The 20,558-nt window shown below is 46.4% G+C and overlaps 1 protein-coding gene across 4 annotated transcripts in view; it reads left to right on the plus strand.

Moving 5' to 3' along the window:
- The window catches only part of Ecr (ecdysone receptor), a 91,839-nt gene that overhangs the window by 34,211 nt on the left and 37,070 nt on the right, over positions 1 to 20,558 (plus strand). For 3 of the 4 annotated variants that reach the window (XM_018022782.2, XM_018022783.2, XM_018022784.2), the window contains exon 2: positions 4,820 to 5,862. In XM_018022782.2, coding sequence (XP_017878271.1) covers positions 5,418 to 5,862 — 445 coding nt within the window. In that variant the 5' untranslated portion in view covers positions 4,820 to 5,417. Of the gene's footprint in view, positions 1 to 4,819; positions 5,863 to 20,558 lie in introns of those variants that run through there. The other variant, XM_018022786.2, reaches the window with a different exon arrangement.

Genomic DNA, 20,558 nt, shown 5'->3' on the forward strand with positions numbered 1-20,558 from the left:
GAAAAACAGGTCGAACAATTTTATAAACCTCCTTGCTTCAAATAATTGACACAGCTTTTTATTACATGTCTTAAACTTATAGCAGAGATCTTACGTCTCATGCAACCTTAAGTGTGCAGATATTCCTGTTTGATTTTTAAAGACTCGAGTCAAGAGTATTAGCAGATTATTAGCGTTTCGGTGGTTTTTTGAAGGGGCAGTTACATCGTAATCAGTGTTAGGGTAGTCGAAGCAAATGGTATAGTCATTTCGCTTGATTAGTCTCTGGACGTAGCTGGCAGCGTCATTACACTAAATACTAGTTAGGATTAATGAAGACGTCCTGACACGTAGTAATCAGAGGAAATAATTTCTAAAGACAACTGTGTCCCATTACCAGGTGACACGGTGTCCCGGAGTACCGTCCCACGTCGTCATTAGAACTGCAGTATTTTTTTTTTTTTTTTATTTCAAGTGAAACTCTCGAAGTTAGAAGGGATTTATCGTGGACGCGATTGATGGAACGCGTAGCATCGTGCGACAGCGTGACGGTGGGCCCTCTGCGGCCAGAATCCGAAGTCTGGAGTGGCCTCGAAGAGAGGATCTAACCCAGACCTAACCCAGACCAAGCCAAGCCGGAGAAACTTGAGACGACTGGCTCTGGCTGGCTGGCTGGCGCGGCGCTTGCAGCGAGCGGTGTCGGTGTGCCTGCTGTAGGATCGATCTGATGGCCTAGTTACCAGGAGAGAGCGAGACCGCGACCCACCGAGAGGAAGAGAGACCTGGCCAGACTTGTATACCGGGTGGGGTGAAAGTCGTCGCCGGGGAGGGAAAAAGGGGGATGATTCGTGAGCTAGACGTCCAATTAATTTCCATTCGTCGATCCGAAGTCTACGACCCGCGAACATCAATCCTGCTGACGGATAGAAGGCGTCGGGTCTTTCGTGGCCCGACCGTGACGTCTTTCATGGATGTACCAGGGATGGGGAGAGGCGTGGGTGTCTCTACGGCAGAGGGTCGGGTGGGTGGATGGTGTTGATCGGAGGTCGTAGCCGGGATGCGAACCCTGGAGCGAGGACAGGCATTGACCTAGATGTCCTCTCGGCTTTCTCCATCCTCGTCATGTCCCTGCAGTGAGTCCTGCAGCCCCTCCTCCCGGGATCGGCTGCGTCGTTTTTCCTTCGGTCGCGACGGAACGTGGAAAAATTTTTGGAAAATCTCTTATCTGTGGCATATCGAAACGACGTCCTGATTCGGTGATAGGATCGGATGCTACGTCCTGCAACCCTCGTGCTACCTCGGGGTGAGATTCATTGCTGGGAGGTCGCAGCCGGGATTCGCGTCCTACAGCTAGGCCAGCCTAGGCATTGACCTAGATGTCCTGTTTGCGTCTCTAATCTTATTTCGTCTCCATTTCCTCGTCACCCATTCGTATTAACCCGTCACACTTTATTCTGTTCATATTCCAACTCGTGGGTCTGACCATGAACGTCTCAATCTACTTATCATTTCATTTTTTCCCTTGGAATTTTAAAACGAGTTTTCTAATTAAAATAATATTCACGTGGAAAAAGTAATTTCGTTTAAACATAATTCTACTCGCCTCGTTTATACTTAAACAAGTTTTATAATTAAAAAGAAACGCAGTTGAATTACACGTCTCCGGGTATGCATGAATTAAAACGGAATTTAAAAAGAGGAATAGGTTTCACGTGAAATCAGGGAATCAGAAATAGAGCGGAGGTGTTTCTTGCATTCCTGGAGGAATCCTCAAGTCCAGGGGTTGGGAAACAGGATTACGATTTGCCAGGGGCGTTCTATCGATTCGTCCAGGTTCCACTCTAGTTTCCATTGGAATTCAGATTTCAATACAAATACTCCAGTGTACATAAATAAGAATGTTCTCCTTTCATTTAGATTATAAATCTTTGAGATTCTCTCGGTGGATTATTTATAAATATTTCTTTTTTAGAAAACTGTTTTTAATCGAACTGATTTCTATATGCAATAATTGGTTGTGATATGAATTAAAAAAAAATTCAGATTGAAATTTATTTTTTCTCTCCAATAATTATTGTATGTTTTATATTTAAAAATTCTTGTCCACCATTCGTGCATTTAAATCGATTACATTTGCTGTACGTCCGATTGCTCTACGAACGCGCCAAGTCCAATTCTAGTGAAGTATAATATTTCACACCGCATTTACGTATGATATCGCTGTTAACTCTAAACTGGAATGGAAACATATCGAGTCTGGTAGCCGTAGTTAAAATTCGATTCGACGGCGTTAATGCGAGAAAAACGTCGACGCGCTACCTGTTGATATATAATTTCGCGTCGCGGAACGTCGTCGCGACGCGTCCACCCGACTGTCCGGTCCTGCAGCCGCGCTATCCCGCGTTCAATTTGCGATTCGCCGCGCACGTCCAGCCCCCGACATGAATTCAATATCCGTAATAATATCCGGACGTGTTTCGATATCGCGGCCGTGTGTTTCTCCTCTCTCGACTTTCTCGAGTGTCGAGAAAAAAGGGCCGGCCACTTTTCAGCCGCAATTATCGGAAATTGAACTGCCTACCGGATTTTCAAGAACAACTCGTTCCCGCTTCGTTATTAATAATGATTTTCAATTAAATCAACCAGTCTGGGAGAGAAATACAAATTATTTCGCTTGTACGAACGGCGGTAGAATTCTGATTCAGTGGAGAGGCGGTGCTGACGTCGCGTCGGTGACAGATAGTTCCAACGGTAGTGATCTATCGATCAGACCGGTGTCGTTTGATACCGGGTCGTGTAGCCGAAAACAGCGATTTATTAATCACCGGCCTGTCACTGGGAACACGCACGGCCGACTTCTGACAATAGCTGGTTGCTGCTAGACAGACCATGTGTCACCGACAGAACAAGTTTGCGTTGCACGTCGTTCCGGCCTGAATAATCAATTATTGAAGTTGCGGCGGCGGATTGATCCAAATATTTGGACTCGTCGCGATGATTGAATCAATCTCCACTGCGACGACGTTCTGATTCATTAACGCGGATGCCTTTCATCCAGCAAGCTCTGCCTCTCAGAATAATTGAGTTTGCGATTACAACATAAATGAGAAACAGGCAATTTTGTATAAAATATTGAAATATTTTTTAAATCGATGTATGAAAATGTTTAATTAAATTTCCTCCGCCACTGATTGCCACCCTTGATTTTTTTCTCACTGAGAATGTTGAGACATTCGTGGCACGTGGCGTTATTTAGATTCGTTGCCATAACGTCCTTAAATGAAATTCCGAAAACGTGACGAGCCGTGGGCCGACGGAACACCAGGAAACGGTTTAGGTCCGTTATTGGGCCAGGCGGGGGGTCGCGAGAAGTGGAGGGATGAACAGGTAAACAAAAGAGTCTCGGACGGAACGAGACTGGAGGTGGTCGGAGGCGAAGCGCGCCGCAATCGGAATTCTCGGTCGTCGTTTTTTGGGGCCAGGTAGGCCGGAGCTGCGTAGAAAGTCGCGGGCCCCGTCGGCCTACCATTGGTCACCGTTTCAAGGCCCACGGGGCCCCGGCGGTGGGGAACGTTTGGGCGAACTGCGTCACGTCGTCGCTCGTCTCCTCGAATCGCGCGTTCCACGTCGATTCGCGAGCGTTTCTTCCCATTTTCTCAGGGAAGTCCCGGGCACGTTTTACAATCCGTCTCGACGATGTAGTTGCCGCGAATCGAAACCGGATTTCGCGGTCCGCGTGAATTTACGGAATTTGTGCTGTGCTCCAGTGAAACGGGTTCACGAGGCTCAACTGTGTGCTCGCAGATGTGTCGACGAGTTCGTAGTTCCCCTTGGAATATTAAATGTGACGTCTGATAGGTGCTCGGAAGTGTTCGGGGAATGGAGTTGTTATAAAATAATCAGAAACCGAAGGTACTTTCTCGTTTATTGGCAATGCAAATTTTACTTCGTGAGCGAATCGCAAAAACGACGGGTCCACGTGACCGTCACTTTCACTCGGCATTGCTCGCCGCGAACGCATCCCACGATCGAACGAGCCTTCGCCATCGATATAGAAATGCGTCGTTCAACAGCCATCCTTCAGGCGCGACTTCTGTCGCAATCGTTTTCTCTCTCAATCGTTCGATGCAATTTCTACACGATCATCTCCTCCCCCCTTCGTTCCGTTTGATCAAATTTAATGTCAAGAACAGAGCACCGTGTGCATTCGTCGGACCAAAATTAGTATTAAAGAATCGACTTTGTAATCGGATCGGAATTGTTTAACTAATCGTCGCTCGCAGCAGTGGAAGTTTATTGGCCCTGGCGCGTGAATTTCAGCCGACTGAGAGTTTAGATCAGAGGACCAAGAATATCCAGCTCGCAGTTTCATCCGATCGTTCGACCGTATCATTACCCGTGATTTCTTCACGCAAAAGGAAATTGCGGGCAACGATTATTTAAGAAATTTATTCGATAACTCACGTGTCTTCCTTATTTTATTCGCAACGAGGATCGGCCTGTTTACTGCTGAATCCAACGCGTTACCTACCGCAGTGGTGGATCGTGGCATGACAGAAAACGGTCGCGTCCTTTCTGATAACTTATCGAGATCCGTTCTCGATAAGCCGAGAGACTGTTAATTGATAATGCGGTAGGCAGAGGCCGATTGAAATGCAAATTCTGGGTACACTGAACCCTCAAGTGGCCCTAATCTCAGTCACTGGTATTACTGAAATTCTTGTAATTGCGATTATCTTATCAGATAACGAGAAGAGACACGTAATTCGTTGATGCGGTAAACAATTTCGAGGAGAATTTTGTGAGAATCGTCTAACCAGTTTGAAATAATTTGTTGCAGATACCTCAAGACGGTAACGGGCGATCCAGCATGCATTTGGAGCCTCCGTTACGGGCGGAGTTCAAGATGCGGTAGAGGAAGTCCCTCGAGAATCTACGGAACAGTTCTAAGCACCCATTCGTGATACATAGAATACAAAGCATAAGCACTCGCATAATAGCAATTATAGCACCCCCTCGAGGAGACTCGTTCATATCCAATAGAAACGAATAGCTTGCTCAAACTAGAGCATCCGAAAGCTCACTGGTCGACGCTCAGGAGGAACCTGGCGCCCCTGACCGACGGACACCACTGCCTTCCAAGACTTGCTTCGGGTCGCGAACAGACCACGAACCAACCGGCCGACGACTACCACCCATCGCGCTTAACAGGGAGACCCGTTTCGGAAGCCCGGCTTCGCCCGAACTCGCGGAAGGGACTTTTAAGCGGCGAGTGAACCACAAAGGAGCGAGCAGCGAGAGGAGCCGTCACGGTGGCCAGCTTAGTGAGCGGCAACGTAGCGGTGCGTTACGATGAGGCGTCGGGAGTGGTTGGCACGGGGGGTGTCGTGTTGGCAGCCACTTCCAGGTTAGCCGCTGCGGATCCGGCCACGTCCAGCATGGACACCAGCGACTCCAGCATGGACACGACTAACGGGGTACCGGGCGCCGGGGTGGGCGCGATAGTGTCCGGCGCGGCGTCCTTGACGCTGGTCAAGGCCGAGACGCCCGAACTACTCGCGGGCACGTCGGCGACGCCCGGGTCGGTCACCGGGCCGATAGCCGGTGCAACCGCGGGCCTCTTCGCCGGTATAACCGGCAGTAAAACCGGTCGGCCGGACGACTGGCTGTCGACGAACAGCCCCGGCTCGCCGTCCGCCACCCTACAGGCGCAGCACGTGGTGTTCGCCAATGCCCAACAGCTGACGGACTCCCAGCAGCAGCAGCCCCCGTTGGCGCACTCCAGCCCCCTCGCCCATCAGCAGCAGCCCGGCAGCAACAACGGATACGCCAGCCCCATGAGCACCAGCAGCTACGATCCTTACAGTCCCAACAGTAAAATAGGTGAGCTGCAATCCGTTATAAACTGAATTCTTGTTTTGGATCCGACTATTATTTTATTAGTCTGTCGTGAATTAGAGGGGTTTACCAGTTTTCATCATTAAGTATGATGTATTATTTCTACATTAACTAACTAACTAACTCGTACAACGAGTACATTAGAACTGAAGTTCTAATCGAAATCACACTACTCTCTCGTGACTTGATCATGTCACGAATTTTTGGATATTTCACACAAACATTGATACAACTATAGTTACTCATGGCGATTCGATAAATATAATTTAACAAGCCTGATCACGGCTAGAATTTTTCGAATTGATGACGCGTGATTCCGCGATAATAGAAGAAGGTACGCGGATCCGAATGCCGCTGAGGCATCCGCGAGAGAGCATAGGAGACACGAGGAATTCAGTGCACGCGTTTCGCGTTTCTTTCTGTCGGCGGACTGCGAGAAAAAGAGAGTGAAACGTCGACGGCGAGCAGCCGGATGTGACGTCACCGGCCGCGTTCTCCTCTCACGCGGGCTCTCTCCGTTTTTCCCCCCCCGTCCGTCCGTCGCGTCGCCCCGCCGCGTCTCCCGTGTCCACTTCCGTCAATCCGAGTGATTGCTTGCACTACTGCCATACTGCACCGTTCTCTCGCGTGCGCTCGCGTCCCTGCACGCGAACAAGTCGAAGCCACCGCATTTAACGACGATCGCGATACGCAGCAACGATGGGCGCCGACGATAACCCGGCCGTTAGTCTACTCTTAACGTCGGCAGCCCTTATCGAGGACTTATTACGTTCCCCGAGACGTAAAACGCAAATTGGGTTAGCGAGAAAAATTCGTGCAGTTTTAATTCGGTGAAAACGGCCGGGCGTTCTCTGTTCATGGAAAATCGATTACTCGTTCGCGGAGGGGCTAATTGCTGGCCTGCTATCTGTCCAGAATTTCTTAAAAGCTTTTTTTTTTTTTTTTAAGCAAGAGAACAAAAGGGGACAAAGATGAATGCGAGGCGGGGTTTGTCAGGGAGTGATTCAACCGTGGTCTCCGCGTGGAGAAAATTTTCGTGCGCCAAACGAGGCCTTAATAAGGCCGAGCCTTACCCTCCTTATTCTCGCGAACAAATGAAACCGTTCGCCAGATAAATGGTACCGAGTACAAAGCCAGGGAATATAGTATTTAACGTTAATGAGCACGTTTCCAATATCTGATAAATATTTTTCTCAAGTGTTCCTCCTTAAATATATATATATAAAGGCCGTTAAATATAAATAAGACAAAGCTTTATGATTGTTTTATTTAGAACGCGTTTAGAATTGTTGAGGTACTAAAATAGCGCGAGGAATTTGCAAAAATTCTGAGTTCTCAGACCAGCTGATCGACGAGGAAGCGATTTAAAAATAGAGTTGAACGTTCCTCTGCCCAGCGACGTGTGCTAATTGGCAAGGGTGCAACTTTTCCAACGCCGTTTCCCGGGGGTGTACGCGGCCCTTTTTTTTATTCGGCCGAATCATCGATCCCTCATCGGCGTAATAACTTTTCTTCGCGAGGAACGTTTGAATTTTTTTTCCCTCCGTGTACCGCGAGATGTTCGCCTCGCTGATTCATCCTTTTGCTTTCGTTCTTTGTCGATTAGCCGCACGCCAGCTCGTTACATTGATAAATTATGTCCCGACAATCGCTCGCTATCGGTGCAACTCGACTTTCCACTTATACTGTTCGTTTCTTTTTTCCACTGTTTCAACAATTACTATTTTTTATCGTTATGAAAAGGACTTTTAATTTTGATCTGTAAACGACGCGTCTCGGTCGTTCGATAGGAAGCGTTATACGTGCAAACAGGTTGCTGCAGGTGAACGAGTCTCATACTAATTTCCCGGAACAGTACGTTCCATTTAGTCGCGCTTATGTGGGCTGTGACATTGATTACGAAACGAAGCCCATTATCGAACGGTCTCCAAGCGGTTTCTGCCACGATATGGACGTTGCCCGATTCAACCCGCATAGCCAGCGACAGTAGATAAAAAGTCTCTCGCAAAATTTCAAATACGTTTTTTTTTTTAGGAATCGAAATAAATTGGAATAAACGGCGAGGCACGGTGGAAAAATCGTCTCCGTAATAATTCGTCTGGCTGAAAGAACGTTGCGCACATGATGATCCGCGTTTCCCTTTTTCCACGGCCCCGGTCTGAGAACCCGCGTCGATTTTCCACCGACTAATAGCGGGTGGTGCCTCGTTGTGTGCGAACGTACAGCAGGATGCAGATACGGCCTTGAGTGGCGATGCACGAACGTGTGCGTGTGCGGCTGGTTCGCGTGAGCGATGTTTTATTTAGAACGCGTTTAGAATTGTTGAGGTACTAAAATAGCGCGAGGAATTTGCAAAAATTCTGAGTTCTCAGACCAGCTGATCGACGAGGAAGCGATTTAAAAATAGAGTTGAACGTTCCTCTGCCCAGCGACGTGTGCTAATTGGCAAGGGTGCAACTTTTCCAACGCCGTTTCCCGGGGGTGTACGCGGCCCTTTTTTTTATTCGGCCGAATCATCGATCCCTCATCGGCGTAATAACTTTTCTTCGCGAGGAACGTTTGAATTTTTTTTCCCTCCGTGTACCGCGAGATGTTCGCCTCGCTGATTCATCCTTTTGCTTTCGTTCTTTGTCGATTAGCCGCACGCCAGCTCGTTACATTGATAAATTATGTCCCGACAATCGCTCGCTATCGGTGCAACTCGACTTTCCACTTATACTGTTCGTTTCTTTTTTCCACTGTTTCAACAATTACTATTTTTTATCGTTATGAAAAGGACTTTTAATTTTGATCTGTAAACGACGCGTCTCGGTCGTTCGATAGGAAGCGTTATACGTGCAAACAGGTTGCTGCAGGTGAACGAGTCTCATACTAATTTCCCGGAACAGTACGTTCCATTTAGTCGCGCTTATGTGGGCTGTGACATTGATTACGAAACGAAGCCCATTATCGAACGGTCTCCAAGCGGTTTCTGCCACGATATGGACGTTGCCCGATTCAACCCGCATAGCCAGCGACAGTAGATAAAAAGTCTCTCGCAAAATTTCAAATACGTTTTTTTTTTTAGGAATCGAAATAAATTGGAATAAACGGCGAGGCACGGTGGAAAAATCGTCTCCGTAATAATTCGTCTGGCTGAAAGAACGTTGCGCACATGATGATCCGCGTTTCCCTTTTTCCACGGCCCCGGTCTGAGAACCCGCGTCGATTTTCCACCGACTAATAGCGGGTGGTGCCTCGTTGTGTGCGAACGTACAGCAGGATGCAGATACGGCCTTGAGTGGCGATGCACGAACGTGTGCGTGTGCGGCTGGTTCGCGTGAGCGACGCACGCACCCACACGTGCTGGAAAATGAGCACCACGTGTGTGCTACGCGGCGTCAAGCTGGTGTGCGTGACGCGTTTCTAGCGTGCGTACACACTGGCGACGCACGAGGTTAATACTACCCGGAGTAGCGTACGTATACTGCGCGTTATTTCCAAGCTACGAGCTCGTCCGACTGTTCTTTCATAATTTGCATTGACAATTTTTTATAGAAATTTCTTTGGAATCAGGAAAATTCGGGATTAAGCGTTTCGTTCCTCCGTTGAGTTTCGACGTGTTCGTTTCTCGTCTGTTTAATATTATTTAACGAGAATTGAGAGGCTTTTGATGTGAAGCTAGGACGACGCGTTTCGTGATGAGATGCGAAGCCTTCACGCATCGATACCTGACACAGCCGGGCACGCAGGAATCGTCGCGTGATATCGATTCATACGGGAGATTAAGTGCGACAGTTACGTAAATGCTCGCGGGATTCTCTCTCTCTCTTTCTCTTTCTCTTTCTCTCTCTGGTTTTGTCTCGTACAGAGCTCAGTCCCGTGTCTGTATACGCGCGCGCGCGAAACGCCGCTGATGGGACGAGGTTAATGACAATATGTCGGACTGCCACGGTTCCTCCCACGCACCGGCTGCACTGGCCCATATAATTATTATTCCGACTCGCGCGCACCAGAGACACGCACACTCCGTGGCTCCCATTTAATTTTTACCGTCGGTGTGTACACGAGAGCTGTTTTTGCGCGGGAAGGCCTGCCCCTCTGGTATCCGGTTATTTCGCGCTGTTTACTTCTCTCTTTACGATCCTGCCTCCTCCTCCTCCTCCTTGCCTAGGCCTCGTACAACTCCCTCCCCCGCGGTTTTTACCGACGGCCTCGCTCGCCAGAACTCGTGATGGAGTTTTAAGTCGAATATAATTTGCAAGAATCCACTCGTTCGTCTCTTTGTATTATTCGTGATCTTCCAATGTAGTTTTCAGGCTTTTGAGTCGTGTCCTTCGATCGGACTTCCGGCGACCTTCCGGTCGGTAGCCGCCTCCGGTTTAGAGAGCCGGAAGTCACTCTGGAGGCGGCAGTTCGCGAAAGCTGTCTGGTGGGGATCTACCAGTCGGGGACCTATGCAAATTTAATGTACACTAGTAGGCTAATGTGTAGAGAATTGTTGTATCGCGCCAAAGGTGTTGCATCTTAAAGTAAACGTCCCATTTTCTCTTCACGTTACAACTTCTACTCACTAACTATACAATTAAAAAGTAGTATACAGATAAAAATCAGTATANTTTTTATACTGTTTCCTAAAACGTGAATTTACATAGTATATAACATTAACCATGTGTATACACGCCGCTCCAGCCTCTGTTGCATTTGACATATATTCTGGCCACGTTATCTCGTTTCCTCCGATACATAAAACAGCTATAAATATTCATTAAAGAAACGTTGAACGCGAGACTGTTTTCTTAAAAGAAAAAAGAGTGTATCTATGCAATTTCATCGGTTCCACGTTTCGCTGACGCGTACATACGCGCGTTGCCAGGGCAGACATGATCGCGTCGATGCGCAACGTGACCGAGGAGAGAGCATCGGGACGTGTTCTATATTTACCAACGGTTCGCTTATCAGCCGCTTATCAGCGAGACAGACGGAGGAGGCGACTCCTCTCTCTGCGCCGCGGCAAACACCCGCCGCTTTCACCTCCTCGCACCCCTGCTGCACCTTTCCACCGTGTATTTTTATCACGCGGCTCTCTTTCTCTTACGTAACTTTCGAATCGCACTCCTCTTCGTTTCTTTCTTCGTTTCGATCGAATCGATACGTTCGGTCATTATAGATCTCGCATACACACGACGATCGGTGTTGTATTTCGTTTTTTTTTTTTCTTTCGATTTTTACGAAATGGTCGTTGTGCGAACAACGTGCGTGGTTGATGTAGGTCGTCGGTGCGTAATCAGTCAGTCGCTTCGCTTTATCAGGGCCGCTATCGGCGTATCATCTGTGCGGGCCATGCCTGACCCACATCGGTCGGTGGCCAATCGAAATCGCGAGCGGAGCCTCGAATTTTCACGGTGACTCACGCGTTTCCCGCTGGAATTTTTCCTTATCTCCTCTGACCGATAAACGTCTCGGCTAGAATACCGAAACCTCACGATGATATTTACGAAGATTTATCGGCGATGCACGAATAATTTTGTTTGCTTGGAAAGTTTCATTTGCAGAAGATTTGCTCGTGCCAGCCGTTTCTGGAACCCGGCGAAGATACGCCAGTATTTCGCTGGATCGCTCGTCGTAAACCGTGATTTATAGGGAGTCACCCCCTGGAACTTGGCTAGAAAAGGATTGGCCCATTTCGCAGTTGTTAGGCGGCAACACGCGAGGTTAGCTGCTTCCGGAAGCGAGCTGTAGTTCGGAGGCGGCGATAGACCGAGTTCCTGTTGCGAGCCGCTCGTTTCGTATCATTACCGGAAGGCCGTACCTATTTTCTTATATTTAGATTCGTTCCCAAGTCGGAATTCCTACATAAAAAGTCTCCGATATTTTCACATCTCAACGAATACCATTTTACATTTCAAGATCTAATTAAAACCGTTTTAAATTAATTGAGATTGCTATAAAAAATCGAAGACCAAATTTGGATTGTTTAAAGTATTTATTAATGCTCGATAAATTCATCGTGTATTTTATTGAATTATAGAGAGCGTCGAGTGGAAGCTATTGGTAACAGCGAAAACAGGTGGAGGAAAATAGTCGAAGTCGATGACCAAAGCGAGGCCTGTGAATTTAGGTCGCACGGTATCGGTCCGGTTGCGAGGTGCGGGCGCCAGGACGTACTTTACCTGGGCTTATCGCAATTCCGCGTTATCACGGTCAGATAAGGGCACCCCCGTACCCACGACTCGGCCAGGTAACCGATCACGCCTGCCATCCAGCTTGCAATTTTCGCGAATTTCTCTCGGCCACGTGGTCCCAATCGCGTGATTCCCGAGTTTGAATATCTTCAATCGAAAGCATAGAATTTGTCGTTGATTTCAAACGAGTCAGGGAAAGTTATTTTTTGCCACGAAGAGCGGGAAAAAAATTTATGAAAGGAATCGTAAAAGTTCGAGGGAAGAGGAAGGGGGCGACGGTCTTCTGTTCCATGACGAGAATAGATATTTCGTCGGAGATACCGAGGCCAATTTCTGCTGTTTATTGACGGCGACGGTCGTAAATGAAACGATTGCCTTCGATCGAGGGTTATCATATTTTTGTCTCTACTGTTTTCGGTGCAAACAAACTCCTTCTCGTCAGTCTTTCATGTCTAACAAAATTTAATATAATAATTGTTCTCTTTAGACGTTTCAAGTCTTTTGTTCTAAAGTTGTGTAATAGAATTATCGTATTCGATCTTATTCCTCCTAAAAATAGATTTTAGGATATTTTCTTCCTTTAAAGACGATTTATTCGAGGTATCGATTCAAATTATACGATTTTATTCGTTCAATAATTGCTATCACATTTAAGAGTGGATTTTGGGGTAAAGGAATGATACAGAAAGAACGGCTGTGTTTCTTTTAAAGACATTTTATTTGAGATTAGTGTACATGATTCTATTCTGAAGAGGAATTTCTAAACTTCATTAAATGATTTTAAAAACTCGAGGGTAATAAACCCGCGAGGTGCTGCCATCTGCCAGCGAAGACGAAGCGTCGACTCCGCGAAATTTCGCGAGCAGATGGCAACACCGTTCGTCTTGGCGGCCGAGTGAGTTCGAGAGCTCCGCGAAAAATTGTGAGGTGTGCAAAAAAGTGGCGAGCGTTTATCAAGCTGCAGAGAACGATACTTGAGCAGAAAATTGGGTAAGTGAATTCACCTAATCAATGCGCAGCTATAAGCGCGCGGGATCGTCGACTCCGATCCAGTCACGTTGTCTCTGCGAAATTTCTTAACCTATGCAAATGCACGTGCCCCGTGACGCAATATTTTGATCAGCGTCGAATTGGAACGATATCCGACTAAACGCTGCGTTGTAAATGATTTCAATTGCATTTTTATGAATCATTCATTACAAGCTGTTGAATTTATAAATTATTCATTGCGATCAGAAATCTCGATTCAGATGCACGTATCCATCGGACGATGCATTCTCGTTAGACTATGGTACAGTCCATTTTCTGGATCGTGCAAAGATCGAGGATACGAGATTCGATTTCGATTGCCATTAGTACTAAAAAGGTGTGTTGGGTGAAACGTTAGATGATTAGGAACGGGAAGAGGCGTCCTCGGTTTACGAGGACACGGGATCGGCTAGGAAGGAATGGCGTTTACTTGGCGCACTCGCTTGACCAGTTTTTATAAGCTTTGGTCCGCCTCGCGGGTTTTGCGATGTCAGCCTTCAAACAGGGAATCAATTTTTAGACGAAATTTACAAAGAATCTCTGGTATTAGTCAACCTGCAGTTAAATGTATATCTTCATTAAATATGCAATGTTTGATTATAGTCATTGTTACTGGAAATAATAGGAATAAGAATTCGTAGGATATTTTAATTTTATTTATTCAGCAGTCATGCTTGCAAAGAAACTATTTAGTAATATTTAGCACACTTTCTCAATAAGTTCTGAAAGAGGGACAGCTGTCTCAATACGTATAATCTTAAAACGGTTTCACTTTTTCCTGCGGTGAAAATTGGCGAAAGGAAATGTTCGCTCGGAACAAGAAACGATCGACGCATTGTCTGAACGTCCGTAAAAGGCGTACTTTTCCTCTCGACCGGTGTAACACTCGGAAACTATGTTAACGCCAAGTTTCATTCCTCCAGAGAACGGAACCTCTGATTAAATCCCCGGATTTTTAGCGAACCGATACAATTCCTATATCAGACACAGAGAATCTGGTCTCTGATATTCCCCTGAGAATAATGACAATGGAACAGGAGTGATGTTTGTGATACTAAGGGAAAATAGTGAAACGAGGAAACGTGGGCAAAGGAATGTCTCTATGACAAATAAATCGGTATGCTAATGAAGGAATTCCATTCTCCTGCAATCACGGTGGTTAACAAACGTTATAGACATGCAAATTGCATAATATACTATGCATAAAAGTACTCGGTTCATAAATATATTAAACCGGCAGCCAGTTTTTAGTCCAGGTTTGTAGTAACTCTACTACTGCGTAGGTTTATAGCGTAAATAAACACGCAGCCAAGTGTGATCTATAAAAATATTGTAACCAATCAATTCCGGTCAACATAATTATTGTTCCATATCTATTTCTACCGTTCATAAGCGACTGTAGTCTATAAGTTGAACAGCTGAATCGATGAAAATAAGTATCGTTTGGTAAGAGTGTAACCAGGCGAAGAAACGGATACGAGGGGGTAACGAAGGACCCACAGTTTCGACAATGAGCTCGATTACGAAATGGTAGGATCGTTACGAAAGCGTGACAGAATCGTGTTACGAAATCGGTCCAGATCCTGTCCACCGGGCAGGCCGTAAATAACTCGCTATGACACGGGAGTCCTTTAGTCGGTCCTTGAACACTTCCTCTTCCCTTTTCAACGCTACGCGATCCGAACCGTGACGTTCTCCGTCAGGATTCGTCAATAATTGTATGTACAAACTTGAAATACTAGTTTGGAACGTTGGCTGGTAGCGGACGAACATGTGGAATCGTGAAAGGAAAACGTTTTACGAGCAGACGCCGAGGCCTATTCTCACGGAACCCGCGCCGCGCACGGTAGTCCCGTGTCTCGTGTCGCGCGAACCTAGCGTAACAGCAAACAACGACCAGCCGTGCTGCTGCTGCTGCTGCTGGTCGCGGTGCAGGAGCAGGAGGCTAATTGCGTTTTTCTTTGACTCACGGCGAGCGCACACCGGTTCCCTTACAATTACATCGCGGACACGAGTGGGAAGCGAGGAATTAGCGTGATCGTCACGGCGGCTTCCTCCGGCGTTCTCTGCCAGCCGGAAAAACCGAATTCATTCCGTGCGAAAATTAATGATCGCAATCAGAAACCAGTTGACATTGAATAATCGCGAAAGAAGCGAACGGACGGTGGAGAAAAAAAAAGTTCTGTCCGCTCGGTCGTTATTCCTCTCTGTTTTTCTCCTTGCGTCGCTCGCCCGGGCGGCGGGAGGCGAGGGGGGGGGGGCGTCAGCGAGGGAAGGGTATCCTTGAAGCGGAACATTGTCCCCGGACATTTTTTGCTCCCCACGAGACGCACGAACACGGTTTCTGACGTTCGTCGAACAGGACTCGACGCGAGAGATTCCCCAATTCCGTTCGACTGGCAATTTATTTTTCCGACAGTTGGTTCGACTACCCGGCTCGAGTCTAGAAACTTTTCAAACTTACCCGAGAACCGTTTTGAGGAACTCTCGGGGGCCTCGGATCGGTCGTAGAAACTTCGCCCTCAGTTTTAACGACGGTTCGGTGTAGGCGCGCGAGCGATGGATTTTCACACGAGCAGCCCGGAATGCGGCGCGCTTGTGCTCTGCCAAGAAAATGGTCGGGCCGATTCTCTCTCCGCGGTACTACGGTATCACGGGGCTACGACACTTATCGCGCGAATCTTTGGAATTCGCCACGTTCAGCCTGGCTGTTTGTTCGCGGCCGTTTTCTCACGCGCCGCGCACAATGCCGGAATCGTCTCAGCCACGTTTATTCCTGCTCGACGTAAAAACGATCAGGTTTCATTACGAGAAGAGCAGAAACATCAAATTTCTCTAACTCTTCATTTTGCTTAAAACTTAAAGAGTCGTCGATTATTAACGATGACTGCGAATTTTTATAGAAAAGATCTTTTAGGGTGAGAATTTAGCAAATGAGTTTTAATAATAATTTCTTTTAAGCCTCTAAATATCATGGCATGAATTTTCCTATTTTGCTCGGTGTATTAAATCTGTAGAAACTCGAATTTTAAACGGATTTCTTAAGGGAATCGAAGTTTTCAAGATTGTGGAAAATCTCTTTCCGTACTTTCGTACAAAGTTAAGGATTCTTCAATGCCTTGAAAGTTTGCATCTTAGAGGACTTATTTCTAATAGTCGGAACAATGAATTAGTAATTAAAACAGCAATAAAAGGAAGCTTTTCTTATATTTATTCGAGATCTTAAAAATAATCAAGACGATCACTTCTAGTTTCAATCTTCGAATCAGATTGTAAGTTTTAGGTCCCAAGTGAGACGGAACTTAGGTGATCGTCGATGGTTTGTTTTAAGTATGATTGAAATCAAGTGGGAACAGACCAGGAAAGTCGTGGCTATATGGAGCGATACACGGGTTCGAAGAAACTGAGTCTGAGGCAGGGGCAGCAGGTGTAGGTGCAGCGTTAGACCGAGGAATGTAGGTGAGCCTTTCAGTGCAACGAGCACGTTACGCGAAGTACACGTAACAGCGGGCCGCCGAGTGTGGGAAAGTGAGGAAGCTGGCCTCGAACTCAGACCTCAACCTTCTCTCCTAGCTGCAACCTCGTTCCTCCTTTTCCACCGGTCTAACTGGCCTGCCTTTCGAGTTACCAACCAGAACTCCGTCTGCCCTAGCCAAGCAGTTACACGCTGTGCGTGCACATGTAAGCCTTGTCGCAGCACGCATTTAGACCGATGCTTTTCCCCGACTGGTCGCACGGGTTTTCTCTGACCTCCGTGCCGGATTTTCCGAGCCATGAATGAGACACATTTCTTCAAACCATTCGAATATTGTTGTAGTTTCAAACCGACGTTCCACGATTAAGGTGCAATTAAAACATTTTCACACTGTCTGAAATGGTTACAAATAATTTATGGCAAATTTATTGCACAGATAGTGATGGAAATTGTTCATCTATCTTCGGTCCAGACGTAAATAGTGAAGGAAGCGGTGGCAGTAATTTTTCCTCTAAATGAGGAATTTCTGGAATCAATTTGATTTAAGATTGCCATTATCTCTGTACCCAGTAACGCAGGATTCCTACGGTTCGAAACAAGCGGGCGACGAAGCGGGGGTGAACCGCGACGAACTTGGAATAAATCGTCCCTCGAAGCTGAGAAATTCACATCGGATTTATGATTTTAACAGCTCCGCACAGAGAGATTTAAAACCCGCGAAACGATTTGCATTCGTTTTAAAGTCCTGCCGCGGAGCGAGGATCTTTTGTTCACGCGAAAAGCGATAAATCGAGCCGGGGGGGAGAAAAAAAAGAGAACACCGGTGCGTTACGTGCTCGGGTTTCCGGGGAGATCATTTTCGCTGTGGAAAACGCTGGGTCAGGGTCGTGAATTGCGATTCGGCGCCGCGGTTACTCCCGCCGAAAATTAGGTTACCGGTGTCCCATAAAACTTGCCCGGTTATAAATCATCCAAATTGCATAATAACTGCGTTACCGGCATCAAAGGCTAACAATGAACCGCAGGAAATAAAAGCGAATACCAATTTTCAGCTCCCATTGCATAGTAAATCTAGTCAAACATTTCTCATAATTACTGCAGATTTTTATACNAGCGAGGGAAGGGTATCCTTGAAGCGGAACATTGTCCCCGGACATTTTTTGCTCCCCACGAGACGCACGAACACGGTTTCTGACGTTCGTCGAACAGGACTCGACGCGAGAGATTCCCCAATTCCGTTCGACTGGCAATTTATTTTTCCGACAGTTGGTTCGACTACCCGGCTCGAGTCTAGAAACTTTTCAAACTTACCCGAGAACCGTTTTGAGGAACTCTCGGGGGCCTCGGATCGGTCGTAGAAACTTCGCCCTCAGTTTTAACGACGGTTCGGTGTAGGCGCGCGAGCGATGGATTTTCACACGAGCAGCCCGGAATGCGGCGCGCTTGTGCTCTGCCAAGAAAATGGTCGGGCCGATTCTCTCTCCGCGGTACTACGGTATCACGGGGCTACGACACTTATCGCGCGAATCTTTGGAATTCGCCACGTTCAGCCTGGCTGTTTGTTCGCGGCCGTTTTCTCACGCGCCGCGCACAATGCCGGAATCGTCTCAGCCACGTTTATTCCTGCTCGACGTAAAAACGATCAGGTTTCATTACGAGAAGAGCAGAAACATCAAATTTCTCTAACTCTTCATTTTGCTTAAAACTTAAAGAGTCGTCGATTATTAACGATGACTGCGAATTTTTATAGAAAAGATCTTTTAGGGTGAGAATTTAGCAAATGATTTTTAATAATAATTTCTTTTAAGCCTCTAAATATCATGGCATGAATTTTCCTATTTTGCTCGGTGTATTAAATCTGTAGAAACTCGAATTTTAAACGGATTTCTTAAGGGAATCGAAGTTTTCAAGATTGTGGAAAATCTCTTTCCGTACTTTCGTACAAAGTTAAGGATTCTTCAATGCCTTGAAAGTTTGCATCTTAGAGGACTTATTTCTAATAGTCGGAACAATGAATTAGTAATTAAAACAGCAATAAAAGGAAGCTTTTCTTATATTTATTCGAGATCTTAAAAATAATCAAGACGATCACTTCTAGTTTCAATCTTCGAATCAGATTGTAAGTTTTAGGTCCCAAGTGAGACGGAACTTAGGTGATCGTCGATGGTTTGTTTTAAGTATGATTGAAATCAAGTGGGAACAGACCAGGAAAGTCGTGGCTATATGGAGCGATACACGGGTTCGAAGAAACTGAGTCTGAGGCAGGGGCAGCAGGTGTAGGTGCAGCGTTAGACCGAGGAATGTAGGTGAGCCTTTCAGTGCAACGAGCACGTTACGCGAAGTACACGTAACAGCGGGCCGCCGAGTGTGGGAAAGTGAGGAAGCTGGCCTCGAACTCAGACCTCAACCTTCTCTCCTAGCTGCAACCTCGTTCCTCCTTTTCCACCGGTCTAACTGGCCTGCCTTTCGAGTTACCAACCAGAACTCCGTCTGCCCTAGCCAAGCAGTTACACGCTGTGCGTGCACATGTAAGCCTTGTCGCAGCACGCATTTAGACCGATGCTTTTCCCCGACTGGTCGCACGGGTTTTCTCTGACCTCCGTGCCGGATTTTCCGAGCCATGAATGAGACACATTTCTTCAAACCATTCGAATATTGTTGTAGTTTCAAACCGACGTTCCACGATTAAGGTGCAATTAAAACATTTTCACACTGTCTGAAATGGTTACAAATAATTTATGGCAAATTTATTGCACAGATAGTGATGGAAATTGTTCATCTATCTTCGGTCCAGACGTAAATAGTGAAGGAAGCGGTGGCAGTAATTTTTCCTCTAAATGAGGAATTTCTGGAATCAATTTGATTTAAGATTGCCATTATCTCTGTACCCAGTAACGCAGGATTCCTACGGTTCGAAACAAGCGGGCGACGAAGCGGGGGTGAACCGCGACGAACTTGGAATAAATCGTCCCTCGAAGCTGAGAAATTCACATCGGATTTATGATTTTAACAGCTCCGCACAGAGAGATTTAAAACCCGCGAAACGATTTGCATTCGTTTTAAAGTCCTGCCGCGGAGCGAGGATCTTTTGTTCACGCGAAAAGCGATAAATCGAGCCGGGGGGGAGAAAAAAAAGAGAACACCGGTGCGTTACGTGCTCGGGTTTCCGGGGAGATCATTTTCGCTGTGGAAAACGCTGGGTCAGGGTCGTGAATTGCGATTCGGCGCCGCGGTTACTCCCGCCGAAAATTAGGTTACCGGTGTCCCATAAAACTTGCCCGGTTATAAATCATCCAAATTGCATAATAACTGCGTTACCGGCATCAAAGGCTAACAATGAACCGCAGGAAATAAAAGCGAATACCAATTTTCAGCTCCCATTGCATAGTAAATCTAGTCAAACATTTCTCATAATTACTGCAGATTTTTATACTAAGTAAAACATTTAAGAAGTCTACATAGCAATTTTTTAGAATAGTCCATCTGCTTTTCATTTTTCCTTTCTACGTTGTGGAATAATTTCCATGTATAAAATCAGAAATATAAAAACCAATTCAAATATTTCTAATAATTAGACTGCAGATTTTTGTGTTAATTAAAACATTTAAGAAATCTATATAGCAATTTTTTGTATCGTTTAATTATTGAAATATCCAACAAGCTTTTGATATTTTTTTCCTTGTTATATGTAATCTTTTATCAGTGCGTGAAATCCGCGGTTCATTGATAACGTATAGAAATAATTGAAACGATTTAGGCCTGCAGTTGGACTGGGTTCATGACCTTAGGACCTCGAATTCATCGGTGTGTACGTACTCGTGTTGTCTGGGCGTCGCGACGCCATTTTCCCGGGAATCAGGGATAACTAGGTCATAGCCAGATATCGACATATTTCTCTGTCCCGCGCCTTCCAGCTTCCCGCCGCTCCTGCGGTTACCCTCGACCCTCCGGCTGGTCCACTTCCCTCTCGGGAATTCGATTCAGTTGCATCCTTCGTTTTCGTTCGAAGGCTA

The sequence above is a fragment of the Ceratina calcarata genome, unplaced genomic scaffold, assembly GCF_001652005.2.
Source record: "Ceratina calcarata isolate Rehan_Ccalc_2016 unplaced genomic scaffold, ASM165200v1 scaffold294.2, whole genome shotgun sequence".
NCBI classification, from domain to species: Eukaryota; Metazoa; Arthropoda; class Insecta; order Hymenoptera; family Apidae; genus Ceratina; species Ceratina calcarata.